Source organism: Harpia harpyja, chromosome Z (assembly GCF_026419915.1).
Source record: "Harpia harpyja isolate bHarHar1 chromosome Z, bHarHar1 primary haplotype, whole genome shotgun sequence".
Taxonomy (NCBI): Eukaryota; Metazoa; Chordata; class Aves; order Accipitriformes; family Accipitridae; genus Harpia; species Harpia harpyja.
This window is the reverse complement of record NC_068969.1, coordinates 50,323,599-50,346,912: the sequence shown is the minus strand read 5'-3', so window position 1 is coordinate 50,346,912 and position 23,314 is coordinate 50,323,599. Positions and strand designations below refer to the sequence as shown.

Genomic DNA, 23,314 nt, shown 5'->3' with positions numbered 1-23,314 from the left:
CAATCAAGGTTTATAGAATACTCATACCTTACGCTTAGCTACCCATTGCTGTAAAACATTGCTATGAAACAGAGAAACAATGACTGTTAGCCTAAATTTACTAACAGGAAATATGGTAACCTGGCCTTTCCTTCCTGTCTTTCCTGCAAGATGACACATAAGTGTTCTTTTCCTGCTGGATGCTTCCCTCACATCTCTTCACAGGTTGGCTCTGACACAGACCCACACTCAAAAGTTATTAAAAAATCAGTTCAAAATTAAACTTAATTTATCTACATCACCCCAGTATCTCATGGAAACTAATTTCATAGGCTGTACAAATGGCTGCCTCAGGTAGGGCAGACAAATAGTGGCATGGGTCCTGACCATTCCTCAAGAAGAATGTGTGGTTCCTGGGGACAAAAGTCCCTTTTTATCTCCCATGTAGTCCAAAGAATAGCAACTGAATCGTTGTGCAATTCTGCTGGTTTTGATGTGCTTTATGACAAATATGTATTACGAACTTTAGATAAATACTTACAGTCTGGCAATACCATAATTCAGCTTAATCCTACTACTGGCTACAGTTCTCAGGCTTGTTTTCAACCTCTCAAGATTTCAGTAGAGGGGAAGAACTCATGTGAATCATGCCAGAGGCGCTCAAAGGTCATGCAACAACTGCTGGCATATAGTCCCATTTTCTAGAACAGATGCCAGGGGTCATAGCTGACATACCAACATTTGATTTTACGCACTGAGACTATATGGTGGAGAGAGACAACTAATTGCTGTTGGGCTGTACAATGATGCTTGATGTATATTCTTTTCATTAAACACTATATACATACTTACAGGCTCTCTTCTATCCCATCATTCTAATTTTAAATTCTTAAAACATCTACTACAAATGAAACTCTTTTCATTTTCTTCTGTCTATTGTAGCTTGTATCTTACTACCTGTAAGCAAATACGTAACAACAAAGGATAGTCCCAGTGGCAAAAGACAAAAAAAGTCTTAGATAATTCAAGAAGCATGGGAAACTTCTAAAAAAAATATAAACAAGTTTGATTTACCCTAGATTGGACATACACAGCCATCATACTTTTTTTTTTTGTAAACAGGTAATACAGTAAAACCTTATCTTTTTCTTACTCTGAGAGAAAAATCAACCTCAAGAGCAATGTTCTGTGAAGGGAAGTGGGGAGAGAAGGGATGGGGCAGGATGGGACATGGGGACTAAGAGTGACTATGAGGGAAAGGGAAACCAAGAGAGAAAACACCTGGAGAGGAAAACAAAGCAAAATAGTACTTACTGATGAATAGCTTGCAAGAATTTGCGTTGATGTTTCCTTACTTTCGCATGGTCTATCTTTTTAACCAGCTTTGTGTTTTTATAAATTAACCATGTTTCCCTGAGTACATTGGCCGCTGCATTTTTCACCTGTTTAATAAAAGAAAAACACCAGGCTGACAAAGTAGCATTATGTCATGTTTTGTCTTTTCTGGTATAAACTCTTTCTAAAGCACTTAAACCCCTGCCTAACTGTGGGAAGTGGGGACATCAAGAAGCTGCAATACTGAGGGCAGAAAGCTGTAACTGGATCAAGGGGACTGTTGAGCAATTTCTGTCTTACTTATAATATTGGGACCAGCTCTCTTTGCATCGGGGAATAATTTGTCCCTCTTTTAAAGAGTTAGCACCATTTGGTGTTTATAGCAATATAAATTACAGTGAGGAAATACTAATGCATTATCTGTATGGTAATTAACTAAATTTATTTAATAGGATCATAAAATTTCTCTCTTTCTTGTTCTATGTTTATTACCTCTTAATTTGCTTAGCAATTTAAGAGTCTTTTAAATTTCAGAGATGTTTGAACATATTTTTTCTTTTTTTGTTTACTTTTTTATTCTTGTTTCTTTTTTACCATTCTCTGAGGAGATGAAAAAATATCTTGTCAATTAATGTGGCCAGTGTTCTATTTCATAAGTGCTTTGAATTTTTTTTTTAAATTAGGCTTTCCATAAAATGTTAAAGGTAAGACCACCTACAGTTCCTTCTTTGGTGCTCCAAAATTTGCTTGAAAACAACAGACAAAGAATTTCAATGCAATGTTGATTAATGACAGAATGACTAGGTTACTTGCAAACTGTCCTTATTATTCATCTTGGTTTTTTCTCCCTCCAAATTTATATCCTGCCAGTCACTGCAGCATCAAAGTTAAGTCAATGTCTAGGTAAAGGCATTGCAGGAATGCCATGCAGTAGCTCTTCCCAGCAAGGGGTCCCCACCTTGTACCTGTAGAAGTGTTGGAGAACCTTCGTCCTGACTTCAGTGGAAGCACAATTACATTTTAGAGACCTCCTCAAAATCTCTACCTAGTCCTTGCATTTCCACAAGGTATGGCTATCTTCAGGCTGTGAGGAAACCTCTCTAGTATCTGCATAACTGATTTGTGACCTGATGTGCATCTCAGATTTGTTTGCTTGGTTTGCTTTTCATGTGCTTTGAGTTTCACGAGTTTGAAGCTACCAAAGCACCACTTGGATACAGCATTAGACTGATATTTAGATTTATATGAAGGATAGCTGAATAAAATAAACTTTAACAGGCACAAATGAACACCAGACTCAAAATCTGGCCAATCTTTACAAAATGTTTTTCTCTCCTGAAAGACACTTTGAGCTCAGCTGTCAGATTACACTAGAAAAGTGCCTGTGTTAGGAAGGGACAAATTGCTGTCTGTGGTCTAGTATCAACAAGACCTTAACTGACTATAGTAGGAGTGTACATCAACAAGTTCAGATAGACACTCCAAGTTGGACACCCTTTATACTTACATGAGAACTGCCTTCCCACTCATCCTTAGTCTTTCCCCACCATGACTGCTTAGGGGAGATACAGGCTGCTAGTGGTGACCAGCATAGAAACAAAGGAGCCAGCACAACCAGAGCTGTGTGCTGACGTGTCCTGGAAACACAGCGTGTAGGGACATGATGCAGCTCTCTGCAGCAGAGGACCCATGGCAGCGCAGCACTGCACTGCTGCACAGACCTGCAGTGAGTCAGCCAACATCCTTCCCGCCTGGAGCAGAGCCCTGGTTTCCAGCTCAGGCATTGACATCCCTCTCCACACCATCAGTAAGGACAAGCTCTGCTGAGCTTGTGTTGTGAGTGTAAGGACCTTCTCCACATTGGCTCGTCTCAGTAACGAAGATTAAACAAATTGAGAGGACTGTGTAGCTCCTACTCATTTTCTTGTTCCCTCAACACTGACCTGTTTTATTTCAATAAAGGATATCTATTGCCTTGTTCGCTGCATTCTTTCATTTCACAAGATGTTATTGTAATTTAAATCATATTTCATAAGGAAAACTTTAAAATTTCTTTTTATTAATTCTAATGATTTCTACAGGGTTTTTTTTTAAATAACATCTTCTAAAAATATTATTCTCTACAAACATCTTTCAAGGCACTTCAGTACTGTGTGCCGGCAAGTGAACCCTGTGCTGAGTACACAAAGGAACTGGAAAGACTGTCTCGCACAAACTATGAATATGTCTTTGTCTTAAGAACATCCTTCGTAGCTTGAAATTCTTGTATATATCAGTCATTTCACCTATTTTAGCTACAAAAATTTTATATATTCTCATATGCTGCATTAAAGTTTTTTTTAGTTTAATGTAAGTCTTTAGTTTCACAGCATTTAACTGTTGGTTATACCAATTATCTTTCAGGTGCAAGGACCCTCTACAGAAGGGTATTCAAATCCTCAGAGTCTGCTGAGAACTCGCAGTTGCCCTCAATTCAGAGAAAAGCTCAAGGCATTCACTTCCTCCTCCTTGCAAAATTGCACCCATGAAAAAGTTCAGTAGGAGGATGGAGCAGGAGACTATTGAAAACAAATGCAGAAATAAATTAACACACATTTCCTTTCAGTTGTGAATATAAAGTGTGACTTACTCTTTTAGTTAGCTGGGTGTCCATCATGAAATTATGCACATGTTTTTCAGCTTTGGTAAGTTCTAACTTCCTTGCCACCACAGCTACCACCAGTGCAGTGCACCCAGCACCCTGAAAACAATAAAACAAACCCCCAAGATGTTACTACTGCATTTTGCAGAGTTTTTAACTGAAGTTTCTCCTTTGCTGTGGAAGTATGGCAGGCATCAGGTGATTCATCCCTGGTAAATATAGTGAACATGCTACAGCTATTTCAGTTCAGAGTAATAGAAAAAGTCAGTAATTACAGGCTGGTAAACTGTCAAGGCATCAAAATAATTAGTGAGCAGCATCATTTAAAAGTCCTGCTTTTTTGCTGCAGGGGTTGAAAATTTGAACACATCCCACTTCTAGTGCATAAATAAAGGGGGGGATCAAAACAACTTTTAAACCCCAGAATATTAGTAAAAAAATGCAGAATACCTTGTTCTTAACAATTGTCTCAAGGTTACAGCAATCGGTAAAGAGGAAATAAGATTAGATTAGTATTTAGCATACAGAAAGAGAAAAGCTTCCTAGGATTTTCTGTAGGGCCTAAAAATAATAATAAATTTTGTATTTAATCACTTTAGTATACTTTCCTGTTGCTCTCTGAGTCCTTCAACAATCTTTTCCTATAGTATTTCTGCTTATCTTATTACCATTTAAAACAGCACACATACATAAGACCATTTCTTCAAAACTTGGATGAAGAAAGTATCAATTTTCTCACTTGTGCTGTGTATATGTATGCGTATGCATGTATATACACTGACATGCATGTTCACAACAGGCCAAAGCCAGCAGGTGCCTGTCCCTTTGAAATAGTGCCTTTATCAGCATTACAAATTTAAATGTTTTTGGAGGGGGGGAGGAAAGGAGGCTAAAATGAGCCATGTAATGAAAAGCAGTGTCTATTATACACATCTAGAGGTATCATTTACTTTATTAATAAATTCTGCTGCCTTAGTCTTTTTTTTTTTTTTAAACAAATCTTTACAGGTTCTTTTTTAAAAAGTACAAAAATCACATTAAATATATGAGGCTGTGTTTAACTTGCAGGTTCATCCTAGTTGTTACTAGATCACCTGATCTAGTTGTTACTGCACCTGTGTCAGTTACTCTCCAGTATAAAGCAATCTCTTGTTGCACATTGAAGCTTACCACACTTGCATTCGCAGAGCTTTCTTCCACTCTTTCTGTATTTCTCCCATTTACTCTCTCTCCATTCCCCACCTCTGTAACTGCCTTACTCTCTCCAGAAAATCCAGAAGAAATCTCTGAATCTAGTTTCCAAAATACAAATTCCACTAATAAACACACAGGGACTGCAAAATAAATTAACTCATTGGAAACCCTTATTCACATAGTGTCCTCAAAAAAATGAATCTGCTCTCTGTGCTTACTTACTGAGGCACCCAATGAATTTTGTGAAAGTCTCCAATTAATTAAGTCTCCATTCCCCTGGTAGATTGTTCCAAGAAATCCATCTGCTCCCTCACAAACACCTAATTTTCTGCAATTAGTTCTCACCTATCACAGCTTCTATCCCCAACCACTCTCAATGTTCCCTTGAATTAGTCCCTTGTAATTTTGCTGCATTTCCTGGTTCTCTCCCATCCTCAATACTAAGCTTTCTAGCTTTGCTCTCCCTCTGTTCTCCACCCTGAGCCAACAGAAGTTCATGAAATTTACTTGAAGTCTTGCTCTCTCCATGAGATGAGTCAAAATGGGGCTGTAAGTAAGTTCCTTTGCTTCTCCACATCCCACTAAGAGTTAAAAAAGAAGATGACAGCCAATGCAGCTCAAGGCTGAGCACTTCAGAAATGCATCGAGCCTTCTGAGAAGAGGACGAGGCAGGAGATGCTCTACTACATGCCCTACCTCCCCAGAAAATAGACAGCTCTCCTTTGGTATCCTTCCAGGATGAGGGCAGGAGGGAAGTGCTGATACGTAGAAGACTTCTCTGCAGGCAAATAAATAAATTAGCCCATACAATAGCAAGAATATGGAGAGAAAAGTAGACATCTTTTCTCCCAGTATGTCCGGATAACTGGGGCCAGATGTTGATTTAACGACATAGATTGAGTTCTGCCTGTTTACAGCAAAAATGCTAAAATGGAATGAAATTATTGATATAGACACCACTGGCAAAATGGCACAAAACAGCTGTTTATGTCAAGTTACCAGGGGAGAGAAATATTAGGTCCCCCTTCCCAGCCCCCCCCAAAAAGGCTAGAGGAACGGTGACAGACAACAGGAATATGGTTTGAGTTGAAATTATTCCAGCCTTTGAGATTAACTCTCATGCTTTTTCAGAGTGGCACAGCAGTTATAAGGGCCAAACACTGTTAAAAACAGCAGGTTTATATCTCACAGGAAAGAAACTGCCTGCAGCAGCAGAATACTGTCACTGGCAAGCTATGACAATCACCTCTATAGTGTATATGCACTGCTATCTTCCTTATCTCCAGCACAGCTTACTGCAACAGCAAGGCATTCTAGGTTTAGGTTACCCCTCTTGGCTTTGTGGGATATGATGGGATCTCAGGATATGAAAATGAGCTCTTTTATCATTTCTGCAAAAGAAGAAAGTATTCTACTATCTGCATGTTTACATTTTGCAGTACCTTGAAGGAAAACAAATTACGCTCATTCTTTAAACAACTAACAGCTTACAGAAATAAGATTGAAATTCCACTTAAGGCATGTGATGCTAATTAATATTTCAAGTTACAGTGCTCTGTACTGTTATGGCTCCCATACAGATCTCAGCATCCTTAAAAATACTAATAAAGTGAGAATTATTCAAATTATGGAAATTAAATAGAGGCAATACAGTTACTTTAAAATGGTAGCATTGTAAGATCATACTTGCCCTGTTTTTAAATATCCTGATTCACATGAAAACCAGTATGTTCAGGGCTTTTTTTTAAATCAATACTACATAATGCAGCAGCTACTTTTTTACTAAAATGACTTAGGCTACATAAAAGCACCATGATAATTATTTCAGCTGCAAGAAGTGCTCTTTTGAGAATAAAACTCTAAAAAGTCTTATATTTGATTACTGCATTTTCTAATTTCCAACATCATTCTTTTTATCCTGTTTTGAAGTAAATAATAAACTAAATCACTGCTTCAAGCTCTTGCTTAACTTTCAGGGGAATGATATATAATACAAAAGAAATTAAAAAGGCAGGAATGTATATATTTTCAAGTATCAAGGCAGTAATTAATTCTATTTGGAATCCGCACTCCTCAGTCAGCCCCCTGTCCACCTTTTGCATTACAGAGTTGTTGTAGTGTATTTTGGCTTGGTAAGCACCCTGATTTTAAGGGCGCTTAGGACTTGCATTATGTCAAAATTTGAGGAAAAAGAGAATGAAAGAATATTCATAATGTTCCCTCATCAGTCCACTGCAGCCTTAGCTAGAGATACATGTATCTGAAAGCCACCAACTTCCACCCCATTGAACAGTCCATTCAAAGTGTGGCTAAAGTAAAAGATGAAAAAGCAAGTGTCAGATTTCAAAGCATTAAAAAGCACCAGTTTGTACTAGTTAGTAAATGTTCATAACTGTTTACATCAGAACAAGCCTATTTCACAAGAAAGGGAAAAAATGGCCAAAAAATTTAATTAATTGATGCTGACTATTCAGGTTTTCAGTGATTTCAGGCAAATTTGAAAAACACAACAATTCTGCTTTCACGGTTTCTCAAAATTGCAGAATTCTTTTTCTATGCAGAAAAGTTTTCTATGTGTTCACATGAAACGAAGCATTGAACAGTTACAAGCTGTGTTGACAATTTAGACACAGCTATTAATAACCTCGACACAAATTACTACAACACACACGGTGTAAGCAACTTGGGCAAGCCAAAGTTAAGTTTTACTATATTGCTCATTTGCTCCATTTAATGGAAACAGGTAATAACAGAATTAACCATCCATTAATCTGATTTCTTTCAAGTACTCTGTGATCAAGGGTTTGTCAGGAACCACCAGTTTTAAAAGCTGATCTACCTGAATTCTTCTATTTTTCAGAAAGCATGTAGAGGCTGAACAAACTTATCTACTAAACCAGAAGCCCTTAAGGATCACAGATTTAAAAATGGGCTTCTCTAAAACAACAAGACCAGGATTCCGCCGATGAGCTGAGCAATGCCTGTTTCCTATTTGCAAGGATCTGAAGATCAAGCACGTGAACCTCATCCCGAATGCACAATATTTCTTGCTTGATATGAACTGGTGTGTATTAGTCTTCAGTAAAAGCAAGAGTCTGAAAACAAACATATGACACATCCTCAATCTTTCAATTGGGAAAAGCAACAAACACTGGACTGCAGTGGCATCAGATCTCTGACGGTGATGTAAAACTTCCATTTGTGAGCAGTACAACCTTGAAGCATAAGATCTGCAGCTTTTTACACTGGACAGAACTCCCCTTGACTGTCAATCCGTCCTGTATGAAAACATTTTGATGTGTCTGCAAACAACTTTAGGATGTTCTTCATATCTTAAATTCTAAACATGCTGCTCCTGTTCAGGTCAAAGAACGATGCCTTAAGTTCAAATGCTCATGCAGGTAAGCAATAGTCCATGAAAGCCCTCCTTCAGTACCCTCTTTGCTGCCTAGAATCCAAAGTGAGTTGCCCTGATAGAAATAAGTGTATGTGGATATCTGACTCATATATATACTTAGGTATTTGTTAAACACTAGTAGGCTAATTATTTTCCCAGTTACACAAGCCTAAATGATGACTGATGTTCCTTAGAAAACGAATGGAAGAACGGACTAAGTTGAGGGAAAAAATAAAATGTCAACAGGCATTGGCTTTTTGATGTCAAGCCCACACTGTTTGAAAACAGCAAGAGAAGAAAGGTGAAATTCATTGTATTTTAAGTTACACTTTAAATTTAGCAACTTTAACAAATGCTTAAACACACCCTTCAGAACAAAATAACTATTACTTGGTGTTATCTTTCACTTTACCCTTAGGCATCATAAACTGGAACTTTCCCTATCTGTCTGCACAGTCTCTCCCCTTGTTACTTAGTTCTGAATTACTGCAAGCTTCCTTTCATCTGCTTTAAGAAAGCAAATTTATCTCTTTCTTAGCCATATCAGAGATTGCTGCAATGGTTATTTTCTTTGCCCATCATTTTTACTATGTTACTGTGCTCTGTCCATCGATTCCCTTCTCTATGGCACCACATATAGAACATTTGTCCTCAACTGCAATATTTTATGACTCCAGGCTCTTCCATCTCACGCATTTGAGCTCTAATAAGCCCTTTCAGATAAAATCCTTTGCACCATCTCTTGACTTAGGAAAAGCTCCCTGGAAACATGTACAAATTTAATGTATAGTTTTCTTTCAAATGCCTCCCCTTCTTTTTTAGGATTTTACTTACTACAAAGCCTAGCAAAATCAGTGAAGGTACTTAAGATTCTGGTGTGCCAAGATCACTTGTTTTTATCCTACATAATGCCTCCTTGTTCCCCACTTTCTTTGCTATATGGAGATGGTAAACTGTTCAGGAATTTGGACTATATAATTCTACTGTCTTTATACAGTACTGGTATCAACAGGATCAGGTGTTATGAGTCCTGAAGTGCTACAAGAATATAAATAACAATAAAGATAGATGGTAGGTCTGTATTAACCAATTATACTGTACACATCACAGTACTAGACCTGACTTTGCCTTTGTTCTCCTTCAGATCCTGCTGTGGTTTGCTGAGATTATGTATCAATATACTTACTATATACTATACCAGCTGAGATGCCTTTAGCAGTCTAATCACAGTCCTCTGTCCTCTTCACTGATGCAGCCCACCCTGAGCTTTCTGCTGTCATCATCAGAACCGCCAGACCAAAGCTCAGTAACTTAAAGTTACCACAGAGAATTTCACATCATGGCAAATCACAGCAGACATAGCCATGGCAGCTAGAGGGAAAAAGATGGTGTTGCCCAAAGCATCCAGTGAAGGTGAGGCTATCAAATTTGGATTAAGACAATGCCTTTCCTACCGCTCACAAGTGCCAAGACTCAGGGTTCACACTGGTGCAATACACACTGATTGCAAAACTGCAGAGTTCAGGCTTAAATAAAGTTTAGCATTTACATCTAACATTCTGGTAAAGGCCCAGTTTTAGTGATAACCAGAGAGAGGTGCTTGCAACTCTTCAACTAAAGGGTTATCTAAGGCAAAGAGTGGTTAGCACTGGCTGATAAGCTGCACTGAAAACAGCATTTGGTCAGCAGAGAAACCCTGTACTCTAAGCAAATGCCTCTGGCATTTCCTCTTGGTTCTTTCTTTGGTAAGGTTCCAAAATAACTTCACAAGATAACAATGAATTGAGCCATTTCTGCAACTACCTGGAGGTCATATATATGCCTGGAGGGTTCTAACGGTGAGAAAGGAAGCAATGCTGTATCAGCGTCTCAGCTGAAAGTCTCCTGGCAGCTTTGGTTTACTGGACTGGAAGTGAAGTGCAGTCTGTAGTGCTGTAGTGGTCACAAAAATGTCCTGCTATACTTGCCTGTAGCTGAGAGAAGGCAGTTGCCACATTTCTTGCTCACTTCCCTTGGGATCCACTGAGGGAGAGAGAAGGTCCGCTTTGCAGACATATGGTTCTGGTGGGAAAGTTAGCTCTGCACCAGAAAAGGCACAACATTCCTCCTGCTGCTCTGCGTAAAATGAAAATCCTGTAAGAATTTAAAGAGGCATTTTGTTCATTTGGGTCTCTAGAAGGTGGACTTACAGGTCCACCAGGGGAGGGGAAAAAAAAAAAAAAAATCTTGCTTGAAGTAAAAAAAACCTCTCCAAAACAAGCAATACAAAAGTTGAGGGAGGAATCCATCCACAAGACAGACAGAGGCTAAGGAAATGGTGTTGTATAAATGTGGTTTTGCATTTGTCATTGTTTACTGGGAGAGATGTGTAACGTTGCAACACAGAAACAAAACAGGATGAGTAATAGGACAACTATGCCATCTCAGCCAAAAAGGTGACTTAAAATAGTTTTGCATTATTTATACTTTCATATATTCAATATTTGCCTGGCTACTATTGTCTTCAGTGGAGTTTGTCTGTGCCACAGCTAGAATTTTATTGCGACATTTAAACTTCTAATCTATACAACAGCAGATGACCAGATTCCTTTACTTCTAATTAGCCCATAAGGTTTTTAGCAATGTTGCAAAAATAAAAATTATGAAGAGCATTAAATGTCATACAGACATAGGAAATTGATTAAATACTCTCAGACGCAGTAATGGGTAATCATAGTCGGGGTGAAGTAAACTCCTTTTCTTGAGTAATGCAAGCTGGGTACCAAGAAAGGCTTCTGGGACAGCACAGAAAATGCTGATTTATAAAATGAAGACAATCTCTTTTCTGCAGGGGAACCTATAAATGATAGTAGTGTTAACTCTGACAAGCCCAAGAACTGAATGAACCCTGGTGGCTTGGCTCCTGGGAAACCTTCAGTGGTCATAACAGCTAAAAAACCCCTGGAGATCAAGACGGTTTCTATCAATGTGGAAAAACCCTTTTTGCTGAGCAAGAAGGTGAAATCTGATCTCACTAAATGAGCAGGCTCAACAGACTACAAGGCTGATGGGAAACATTACTTTAATAATTCAGGATGATGGCTACTGATGATGTTCTTGTCCAACACCTGTGTTGTAAATACAGAAGTTTCGTGAGAATACGTGTGAAAGTATATTAAAATTGCAGTTTAGATCTGAAGTTATTGCAGATGAAATTACATTTTTTCAAAACAAAGCAGAAGTTTTGCTGTAACAGTCATCAGCTCCCATCATATCTATGTAAACAAAGATACCATGGGACAATTGCTGTTCATTCCAGGCAGGAACTAACTGCCTTTGAACTTGCTGAAATGCATCCATAACTCCTAGCTAGACCTAAGTGGGAAACAGTTCCCCTGGCCTCTGACACTTCAAAACTTTCCCTGCTCTACTGGTACGAACTGAAGACCTTCCAAGGGAGGTTTTTTTCCTTAATTTTTCTAATTCTAAAACAGGGTTACACCTTCCAGGAGATTTTGTCAGCATTAGGAAGTCAGACATTCTGAAATAACAGCTATTTCATTTAAAGCAATCTTCACCCAAGCTATAGCCAACCACCCTGCGCATCCTGTGACAGAAAAATTGCAACTCATCCATTTTATTGTAGCAACATAGGTTTGACCTACTAGTTCTGCATGTCTGCTTCTAACCGTTGGCAGCTGGCTCTGCAGGAAGATTCTGCATCCTTAACTTTGCATCATACCATAAATGCACTAGCTCACCACATAATGCTGGATGTGAAAGGAAAAGAGTCCTTCCCAAATCTTGCAAGAGAACCTTGTATTTGGAGTTGGAAGAATGGATTGCCATTATTTTATCTTGCGTACGTACAAAAGCTTAAAAAGATCCATAAAAATTATCCATCTCACAGTCAATAATTATGTATCTTCTCATACCTTCTCACACTTGCCCCCCTCCTTCGACTTCTACCAATTTCTACTTCCTTCCTTTAAATTTTTGCTAACTTCATTATACTCCTCATAAAGCAAGGAAAATTTGGCAAATTGCTCTAAGGCCCTAACTCCAAAAAGGCATTAAGGAGGTCGAAGCGCTGCCTATATAAGCAGGTCTACTTAGCACCAGCACAAACGAAGTGCTCCACCTGTAGCTGAGCTCAGCCTGCTGACCAGGATCTGAGAAATCTGCTTGGGTTTGCACTGACAACCACGGATGGCATCTTCAGTGGGCAGACAAAACTCCGATGAACTGCATGGCATGATGAAGATGCCATAGGTCTCCCAATCTTCTCTATATCCTGTTCCGATAACAGTGACAGCACTCATATTTCTACCCATCCATCACACTCTTGCAGACCTACCTAATGTATACAGAGGACAGAGGACACATTTGCTATCTGATTTATAGTCCACTCGGCCCATAGTCTACTATTGCTGTTTAATGAAATCTCATTAGAAAAACACTGATACGTAATCGAGTTGAGGTACCCAGTTCAGTTTCATTTGCCTGTCTGTGAAGCATCTCTGCATTAATGCATGCCACAAACTCCGTATTGCACTGTGTCAGTATTTTCATTAATGTTTCACATATTTAAGTGCTTTGCAAGGTCAAAACCTAAATTGTTCAATATGACAGTACATAGTTTTTCACTATTTGCCTTCTTTGTTCAGAGTTTTTTGTGGGTTTTTTTTTTTTTTCATTCTAATACATTAATCAGACCTCTTTGGTTTTTTTCCTTTTGGTATAGTCTGAAAAAGTGTAAAGACTTTTCTATTTTCCAGCAGTGTGCATTTGCAGAATTTAAAAGACATCACTTGAACCAGTGCCTCAAGATTGCAGTGGCTGCAGTTTCAATAGCCAGGACAACTTGGTGCCATCAGCAGACTGCATAAAGTCTACCTCCCAGGCTGCAGCACAACACAGGGTTCAGCCTGAGCAGTCCGATTTCCATCACACAGAAAGCAGCTCCTGAGGCAGAAGTGGGAGGACAGCCAGGGCACCTGTGCTCTCCCTTCACCGGAGTCAAGACACAAAAGAACCCCTCCATGGGCCACCAGTTTTGCAAAGTCAATATTAACTCTTCAGTGGGCTGTGTAACTACTCTTGTATTCACAAGTACTTCTATGTATTCTCCCTTGCACTCTTTTTAAACAGGGACATTATCTGAAAGCAAAAACTCAGTGGTATTTGGTATTGATCACACCAATCCAACAATGTATTTGCTACTTCAGATGCGAGGGAATTACATCTTCCCTATTAAAATCACATACACGGTTTCATTTTATTTGTTACATTCATTCAACAATTATCCTGTTGTATCTTTTAATTAGACCATCAACCACTCCTATTGAAATAAAAATCAGTAAGTCTGTTCTTTTAGGATCTTACCTATTCCACAACAAACAATTAGTTACTGTACAAGTTTCGGAAGACTAGCTGGTTTTAAAGAATTCTATTCAACACCTGTAAGCTTTTTAGTATTGCAGGTTAGGCTGGAAGATAGTTCATTATTATGTTCACTGTTTCATACTTCATATCTTTCAGATCCTTTATTAAAAAAAAAAAAGAAAGAAAGAAAAGAGTAATTTCAAATCTGACTTTCTCCGATTGCTCCATAATGTTTTTCTCAAAGGTGATGTTTGCCAAGGCCATACCATGGATATCCTTAAAAATGTAATTAGGGGTCAGGCTTTCAGTATTGTCTTACCTATCAACACACACTAGCTACCTGGCTTGTTTTTTGGTTAAGAATGCTTTCTGTCTCTGGAGGTATTTATCCCAAACTTATTACCATGAGATTCTGACTGGAGCCTTGGTGCTTCCAAAGCAGCTGCAGAATTTTTAATCATAAAAAACAATCAAAGACATGAAGGTGAGTATTATCCATACATTTTATAAGTCTAATTTTCAACAGAATCTTGTTTCAGTTGTGAAAAAGAAATTCTATGTGTGCAAATGGTAAGTATTAATCAGTACTTTAGTCTTTCACCAAAGCAATGGAAGCAACCGCTATAAATAATTTTACATCTGAATCCAAATGGTGCTGTCATAAGCAAAATGACAAATATATCTTATAATTTCAGCTTCTGTGTGGTTCATTCAGAGGCATATAGAATAACATTTGCAATAATCTGGAGTCTGTTTTTCTGATTTTATTTTTACCTTGTTTTCATCATAATAAAATCATAAGCCTACCCACAGCTATTCAAAGTAACAGTCCAGATGCTGCTATCATTTGCACTAGCATAAATGCAATAGCAGTGTGAAACCTATGGATGATTAGTATCAAAACTACTGTTCTCATTGCACTTTTTCAGGCCTTTGAAGGTCCTAGATTTCTGTTACTGTAAGTTTTTTTCATAAAGAAATGCCGAAAAGTGCTGAACAATTTGAGAGAACAAAATAATCTGTACCTGCATCTTCAAGCATTTGCTTCTTATTTCTAAACAGTGCTTGGGAAGAAGGAAAGCTTTATAACAGGGTTCTGTCCCCATTCTGTACATCCTCGTGGCAATATATACTGTTTGTCCTCCTTTTTTCCTAATGAACTTATGACCATGTTTTATTCTCTCTGGCACCAAAATCCAGCTGAGAAAGAGCAAAGGCAAATACCCCAGAAGATGGCAGATTTGAGCTTAGCCAACAGCCTTTAAAAACACCTTCTGAGTCATTCCTCTGCTTTCAGCCTGTACCTTCCAACTACATTGCAAACTCTGTATGTAAGGAGATATGCATTTGCCACCACCGGCAAAATGTACTGGAAGTCCTTCTCAATAAAGGCCAATGACCTGAAACCTCTCAGATGTTTTTAAAAAAAAAAAAAAATTTGAAAAAAATTGTTCAACATTACAAAAATACATTGATCTATTTTACTCTTTGGACAAAAAATACACTCTTATAAATGAAAATTTTACTAAAACACCTGTTCAAAAGGGGCAAGTATTTGATTGCTTTCAGCCATAATCCCAATATACCTGTTTTAACAGAGGTAGATATTGGAGCTGCATTACTTATAATCAATGGCAAAAATTCAGAAACAAATATTTACCTTACTGTTATATACAGTATATATGATGCTCATTCTGCCCTTCACGTTCACAGGGACACTTACACAGGAATTGATACAAGTAAAAGTGGCAGAGCCTGGAGCTTTTTTACTTCTAATTTAGTGTATATATGCATAAATTTCCCAGATATTATAACACATCACCTTATTCCCTGCCTAACTTTGACCAAATGGTGCAATACAGAAAAGTTAAAACCAGACATGAAGTACAGTTAATAAATATATACTGAATATGCATGCACTAACAATTGCTGCATTGTATCAATGGTAACAAAAACTCTTACAGTGAAAATTGCACTACGCAAATCCACTGACAGGACTGGAATGCTATGGGTATTATGTTATTAGACTTATAAGAAATAGAGTAGAAAACTATGCTCAAGCAAAATGCTTTAGCATATTAGCCACCATCACGTTTCTTTGTTTGCGAGTAACTTAATTTTAAGAAACAAAAGTCAGAATGGGGGTTTCATTATTACTACTGGTCCAGTTACACATGTCCAAAGATAATCGAGAAAACATGATACCTTAACATTTAATGAAAGACTCTACTGAGACTTTGAATCTGCAAATTATGTCAGGGTGGAATTTATTTCTCTGTATTTCATTACACAGCTGCTAAATTTTACCTAAAGAAAAACCCTCCATTCCATTACCAGGAATGAAAGACCATGGGAATGGTGTGAGTAAGTATATGTACTCTACAAGCCAGCAAATAAATATTTCTTTATGACTTCTACAAGTTTCAGGATTAATTGCAGCAAACTTAATCTTAATACCCAGTGAATAAATTCAGAAACACTCACCATGATTCCAGTGAGTAAACAGACTCCTTTCCCACAATATGTATTAGGTACCATGTCACCATATCCAATGGATAGAAAAGTTATTGAAATCAACCACATTGCTCCAAGGAAGTTGCTAGTAACATCCTGTTGATCGTGGTACCTGAAAACAAAAAGAAAACAATTTCTTTGTCATGAAAACTTTTGTTAAACTTTTGTGCTGTCAGAAAGAATTTGCATTAACTGGTCAAGAACCATTCTTGTATTCTACAATTATTTGCTTTTTAAAAGCCGCTATTAAGGAATTAAAAAAAACTCAAATACAATTACATCAGCAGTAAAGAAACAGAAGGTACAACAACAGCACCAGTAGTAGAGATGGTTTATAACTGAGTATTCTGTTCTTATTATTAAAATAGCAGAAACCTCTTTTTTTAATAGAATCTCTTAATCAGGGGTACAACTTCTGCTAATCTTCTGCAGTGGCGTAAGACACCAGTCTACTGTAGTTGCTGCAGTCTGAGGCAAACATGAAAGTCAGAAAATGATGTGTGGCCAAGCAGACAGCAGAGCACATCTCCATCTCCTTGGCCTAAACACAAGTCTGTGATCGGAAATCTAATCGTGAACTATCATGTAAATGCTGACTTAGACAACCTAAGATCTTCCCTCTCCTTCAACATTTTCAAGATAAATAGAAAAGTATGCCACTGTATTTATCATCAACAAAAGAACTTTACCTTAAATATAGCAAAACCTCCCTTTTCTGTTAAGTAAGTCAGCTGTTAAGTGTAATTTCCTGATATGTCATTTGTTGTCTTAGTTTTAAGTGTTGTCTTAGTGGAATATGTTCATTTTTTCCTTCAAAGAAAACAAGTTCAGATGAATAATCTAGTCTTCACATGACATATATACCTAATTAACTGGGAAGCCGTAAGGACACATTTTAGGGCTAAAACCTGTTGTCACCACTCACTCTGGGGGGGGGGGGGGAAATGTCTAATAGCCGAATGTAGGTGGAATTTTGCTCCCCGGACAGAGTAGCTCTGCAACAGAGACCATCTGTGGCAGCCACTGCAGCCTCAAGGTTGCAATAACCCCTGCAGCTTTTGTGAAGACTCAGGTTAGCTATCTATGCTGTTGGATCCTCAAGTGTATTATTTTAGCCAGTCCCTAAATCCGTGTCTCACAGAGGGCCATTAGGAAATTAGTTCACAAATCCATAAGCAACCTGCTTTCCACAACTGAAAGAATTACTTCAGTGTTCTTCCTTTCTGGACCACAGTCTCCATGGCAGAGCAGGAATGCAGTGAGCACAAAGGCAGTCTCAGGAAATTCCCTATTCTCTCATTTGCAAGATATTCGCTATATATATCTGCAAAATGCCTTCTTCAAAGTCCCACCTATGCCCTGATGGTTACAACAACCTAAAAACTCTGACTGCCAGAGACTACAGCAATCACTCCAAAGAAGTCTGTTCCACATTTCAACTGTACTCTCTCTCCTGGTGTCACTGTTGTCTTTCTCACATACTTGATGCAATCTTTCAAAGTTTTTTTGTTCTGCACCTAGAACAATGCAGTAACAGCCCACATTTGGAGCTCGTAAGGATGACAGTGACACAGAAAATGACAACCACAACAGCAACAAGAGTAGTAAAAAGAACGACAGCAAACTTGATTTTTAACTCATGACCACAAAGCTCTGCACAACAAAAAAAGAGATCTGACATTGCTTTTTTTCCAGTCTGCACTAAATGTTACGGATTACACTTAACAAACTTAGCAAATAATGTCTGTGAAATATATGGATGCAGGGAGAGAGACATATTCACCTCATCTAGGAGGCAAGAAGAAAGCCTATGTAACATGCAAGTCCCTACAGAGTACCATGTAAGTGATATCACCCATAGGCTTTGGATGAGCTTCACGGAAGTGCACTAAAGCCACAACACATATTCTAAGGTTAGCAATTCAGTTAAATACTAACAAATGCTTACATAAACATTTACAATACATTTCTTTAATGCCTCTCTTTGGGTTTTGAACCTGGCCATTTCCACACTTCAGATAGAAAACAGTTTTCCTATGAACACAAAAATGCAATGCAATGCTTTTAAATTTTTTTTCTACGTTTTGTCCAAATAGTTACATCCTTACCAAATTTCAGCCCTACATGGTGATAATTATAGAAATCTTGGTATGACTGAAAACAAAACATTCAAATACAACTCAGTAAGTTCCTGAAATAAACACCAGTTTCACATAAAGAATGCCAAACCCTCTCTTTTAAGCCTTAAACAATACAGGGAAAAGGTAATGGAGTCTTTATCCATTTATCCTCCTTTAACCATGCCAGGAAACACACAAGCCAATCTATACATAGATCATTTAACAAAGGTGACATAGGGTTAAATTTCAGAAAGCACAACATTAGTTTTTCAAGTTTCATTGGAGACATGGATCTTAATTAGTAAGGTCCCCTAGATGAAATACTCATTAAAGCCATCTGCATCCATATTTAGTAACACAATTCAAGGACCTGTTCAAATGTTTTTATCTTCTTAGCTCAGCACTCTTGGATTTCCTATTCTGAATATTTCATCTGGTTGTGATTTTAAGCCTATAGTTCAGCAATCAAATGGTGCACACTTAATCTAAAAATCATCATCAATACTTATGACTTTACTGTGACTAAGAAACAAAGGACACTTTGTACCCCCCCCATGGGCTCAACTGCTCAAGCATGGCAAAGCATGCAAATTACAACCTAATTTCATCTTCCAACAAAACCAAAAAACTCTTTTTCTCTCACAACTGTACAGGGAAAGTTGAAGGAGTGAATTCTCAAGTTAATAATCTGTAAGTAAAACAGAGACAATCTAAAAGGGTGGGTGGGGGAAGGGTGTTACTGTCCTCATAATCTCATCATTTCTATGCCAGATTTATAGGAAGGTGGATTGTTTTGTCTTTGTTTTTTGTAACGTCACTCATGATTTTTGAATCTCTGGGGTTAGTAATTCTAGTACATGCCTACACCCTCCTGATTTTCATAAGATTACAGTTGTGCCAGTATACACTTCCAAGTGCCCTGCTGTGTCATTAGGCACCACCATTGCTTGGGTTTCAAGCCTGAATGAGCAAAGCCAGGGGAGTCTTTGGCTACCCTGCGTCCACAATCAGGTAGCAAATTGTTACATCTATATCAAACCAGGAAAAACAATTTCTTAAAGAAGTAGAAATTGCAACATCTTATTTATACAGCCATGGGAATGGCTGAAAATGAGCATTGGAGGCATTTTGCTTTGTTTTGAGGAGGGGAAAAGAAATCTACTCATTGCTTTTTTTACTTGCTTTCAAAGTTATCACAGCCCTAAGGACTGAACTTCTCCCTTTATGTAGGGAACAGTAAAATGAACACAGCAGAAGTTAAACTTTCCCATATTTTTCCATTAGTGCACCTCTAATGTATTGCACTCAAGCCACCAGAAGACCTAAGAAAAGTCATTCCTGTCACTGTATTTTTCACTTTGCTATTAAGACTACCCCCAGCAGAGCCAATTGCAATGTACATTACAGTCATGAGAAAAGCCATCCACACGAACAGCTGGAGCAGAGCTGTCTCGCTTACTGTCAGTTGTCATCAGCCACTACAAACATCTCCTCATTCCAGCTGGACTGTGAAAGACAGCTTGGGTGTAACACTCTCCAGAATGCAACTGCAGTTCTCCTAACTATCCATTCCCTCTGTATCTCAGAGCTCTGAAATCTGACAGGAAAATACTGTACCATGAACAGCTCAGAAACCCAAAAGCTCAGGAAGTAAAGAAAAAGGAGATTTCCTTTCAGCGACAAGTTCCACACTAAGCAAAATCCAGTCATTACCAACCAAATTCCCAAACATAAGCTTTTTGTCATTAATCTTTAGTTGGTAAACATTTTTTTTTTTAAAGATTTCGATTTTTTATATTCTAATTACTACAAAAATATTTATTTAAATACTTAAAGGCCACTATTCTTAGTCAATAAAAACTTGCACCAGAAATACAGTGAGCCACTTGAAGTTAAGAGCTAGTATTTAATTGTGTTAAAACTGCAGTTATAAACAGGTTGATTTTCTGGATCACATCCAGCCTCACATGGCAGCAGAATAAAGGGTCATTTAGAAAAGCTATGTATTCCCCTGAGGCAGGAAAATCCTTGGCTGAAGTCACACAAGCATAAGTATTATTTATCACTTTTTCTCTCCTTCTCTAATAAGGAATGCGCTAGCAGGCAGGCAGTGCTGCAGCTGGAACACACTACTCACCAGGCAATCCTTATCCTGTGAAACACCACCATCCAGTTCTCACCAACCAGTATATATAAGTCCTGAGACTACTCTAATTTAGACCAAAAATAGCTGAATGGTTAGATTTGTGCAAAAATAGCATGGCTCGATTCCTTCCCAAGCCAAACTGAGTGGGAGTTTTACCATTCATTTCAGGAAGACATAAATACATCCCTCAACTGACAATACTGCAGTGGCTTGCGTTGTCAAAGCAATATTCCAGATTCTTTATCAAACAGCAGTCCTTTTCTTCTGGTTTCACTATCAGTATCATGATTTTCAGTACTGCTTTCCTTCAGAACTATGTTCATATTTGATGATGTTTCATTTAACTAGCAAAACATCTGCTTTTTAGCTGCACACAGTTATCACACATTGACACCTTGACTTCTAAGACACATTCATTTTAAAAAGTGATGAATAAATCAAGTATAACATTAAGCTTGACCACTGGTCCATCAATTCACATTTAGCAGCTTCATTTCAGTTTATCTTGCCTCCACAGACAGCCTCTGATAACTTTGCCATCTTTGGGTTTGTGTTCTTGAACAAGTCAAGGAAAGAATTAAAAAAACAGTTAAAAAATTACCCTTTTTGTAGGGAAGAAAATGGCCTGTTTTTACCACAATCATGAAGAAATTCCTGGCCTGCACTACAATGGCAATCTAGGCTGAATTTAGTCTTGTCAAACCTTAAAAACTTTTAGACTAATAACAGCTGGAAGCAGGCTCAGCCCATTAAATCAGAAACTTTTCAAGACTCTGTTGAGACACTGATTGATCTAACCAGCTATTAGAGCTCTCCCACAGTATCAGGCCATTCTGTTACTAAGTGTTAGATGGTAGGTACTGGCAGCTTTTTATCTGTTAATATAGTGATGATAATAGACAGGTCTTTTTATTCCTTCTCACTTTCTCCTGTTTAAAAGAAAGAAAAAAAAGAAAACCACAACAGCACTTGGAAGGAACGGCAGGGCCGACTCCTAGTCTAATGAAGTCAACAGAAGAAATTTTGCCTGCCTTGACGGGTTTAGGAGCAAAAAGGCAGCTTGAAAAGTGCATGTCGCTCCTTGTCTTTTTTCTAACATGTCTGTTGACATCCCTCAAATATTTATGAACAGAAGGAAAAATGTTCTTGTCATAAAAATCGCTTCATGAAAAGACCGTGGCAAACATCTGGATTTCATACAGACAGACTCACATAAGTAGCAGTTCTGAACTCAACCAAAAGTAACGGATGCGAGTAAGCTATCTGGATTGCTTCTACAGGGGTCAAAATGTTCATGATTTTTCTATTAAGAGTATTTGTGGACTATTTATGGAAAACTAATAAATCCAACAGAGAAATGCTAAATATCATTACATAAGTAGCATATGTTACTATGTTACCTAAGATGGGTGGAAAAAATAATCTAAAAGAAAACAAGAGGACAGAGGAGAGAGAGAAATCAACACAAAAATAGAAGGGTGAGATGACATGTTTTAGGAAATTTTATCATTATTCTTGAATATTAATTGCAGTTTAAACATAAGCGTGAAGACCTAAAATTATTTGAAGGCCTAGCTGCTGTCAGGTCTCTACCTCTCAATGCCTGGGCAACGGGTAACCTGCCAGTAGAGAAATAAGGACTAATTGCCCTTTTTTCAAAGGCTACCAAACTTTTATTTGACCTCCACTGGTGAAGGTCTTGCCTTTTTTTCCTGATGCTGTAAAGAGCTGATGTTCTGCTAAATTGGTATACCTGTCTGCAGCTGTGGTAGATGGAAAGATTTTCTATCTTTCCAAGAGAAGCCATTCAGTTACAAACATAATCTGAAGATATCAAAAGTTGCTGAAGCTCCTTCAAAGTAATACCTGCCTTTTTTTTTTTTTAACCTACATTCAGGTGTAAGAGTGTTAAGGAGAATCTGTTGAATCGATTCTACAAGTATTGGGAAACTGGGAAACCTTTAAATTTGTGACAGACAGCAATCCACTAAGAGGAACAGCAGCAAAGACAGGAGTGCTCAGTATCAGTGTACAAAAAAAATGCTGTGAATAAAGTGATAACTACTGCTTCAGAAGGTCTTAGATTATATGAAAACACTAATGTGTCTTATGAAAGTTTTCAGAGAGTTTGTTCAAGGAGAATTTTTGCTTGCCTTGATTAAGAAACACACTCACCAGCCCCCCAAACCCCACCGCTGGGGCTTATCCCCCAATACAATCATATTCTTTCTCCCACTGTGTTCTTTTCAGCAGTTTCATGCTATTTTGTTCCTGCAGTGGCATAACTGAAGTAAAATCTTATCTCTACTGAGGTCAGCAGCAAAGATCCCATTGACTTCTGTGGGACCAGGATTCCTATTCCGTTTTTTTTTTGCCAGAGTTTCCACTGATCATCTTTTAAAATGTTTCCATTTAGTGTTTCTATGCTTATCCATTTCAGAATTCTTACTTTGCCTTTGTCTTCATCTCACATTTTGGATGCCAATAAAGCTTTGCTGTTATGAGTATCATAACGTATATCGAGAAACACCCTAATAAAATTGCTAAGCTAATTAAACTAAAAAAGAGTAAAAATCTATGCTTCTCCTCTTCAACATTTAGAAGCATAACAATGAAATGAAATG

The 23,314-nt window shown here is 37.9% G+C and overlaps 1 protein-coding gene across 1 annotated transcript in view; it reads right to left on the bottom strand.

Moving 5' to 3' along the window:
• The window catches only part of KCNN2 (potassium calcium-activated channel subfamily N member 2), a 71,516-nt gene that overhangs the window by 5,601 nt on the left and 42,601 nt on the right, over positions 1 to 23,314 (bottom strand). The window contains exons 5-7 of the mRNA XM_052777731.1: positions 16,395 to 16,536; positions 3,944 to 4,054; positions 1,294 to 1,421 (exon numbers count right to left, since the gene is read on the bottom strand). Of these exons, the coding sequence (XP_052633691.1) occupies positions 1,294 to 1,421; positions 3,944 to 4,054; positions 16,395 to 16,536 (381 nt within the window). The remainder of the gene's footprint in view (positions 1 to 1,293; positions 1,422 to 3,943; positions 4,055 to 16,394; positions 16,537 to 23,314) is intronic.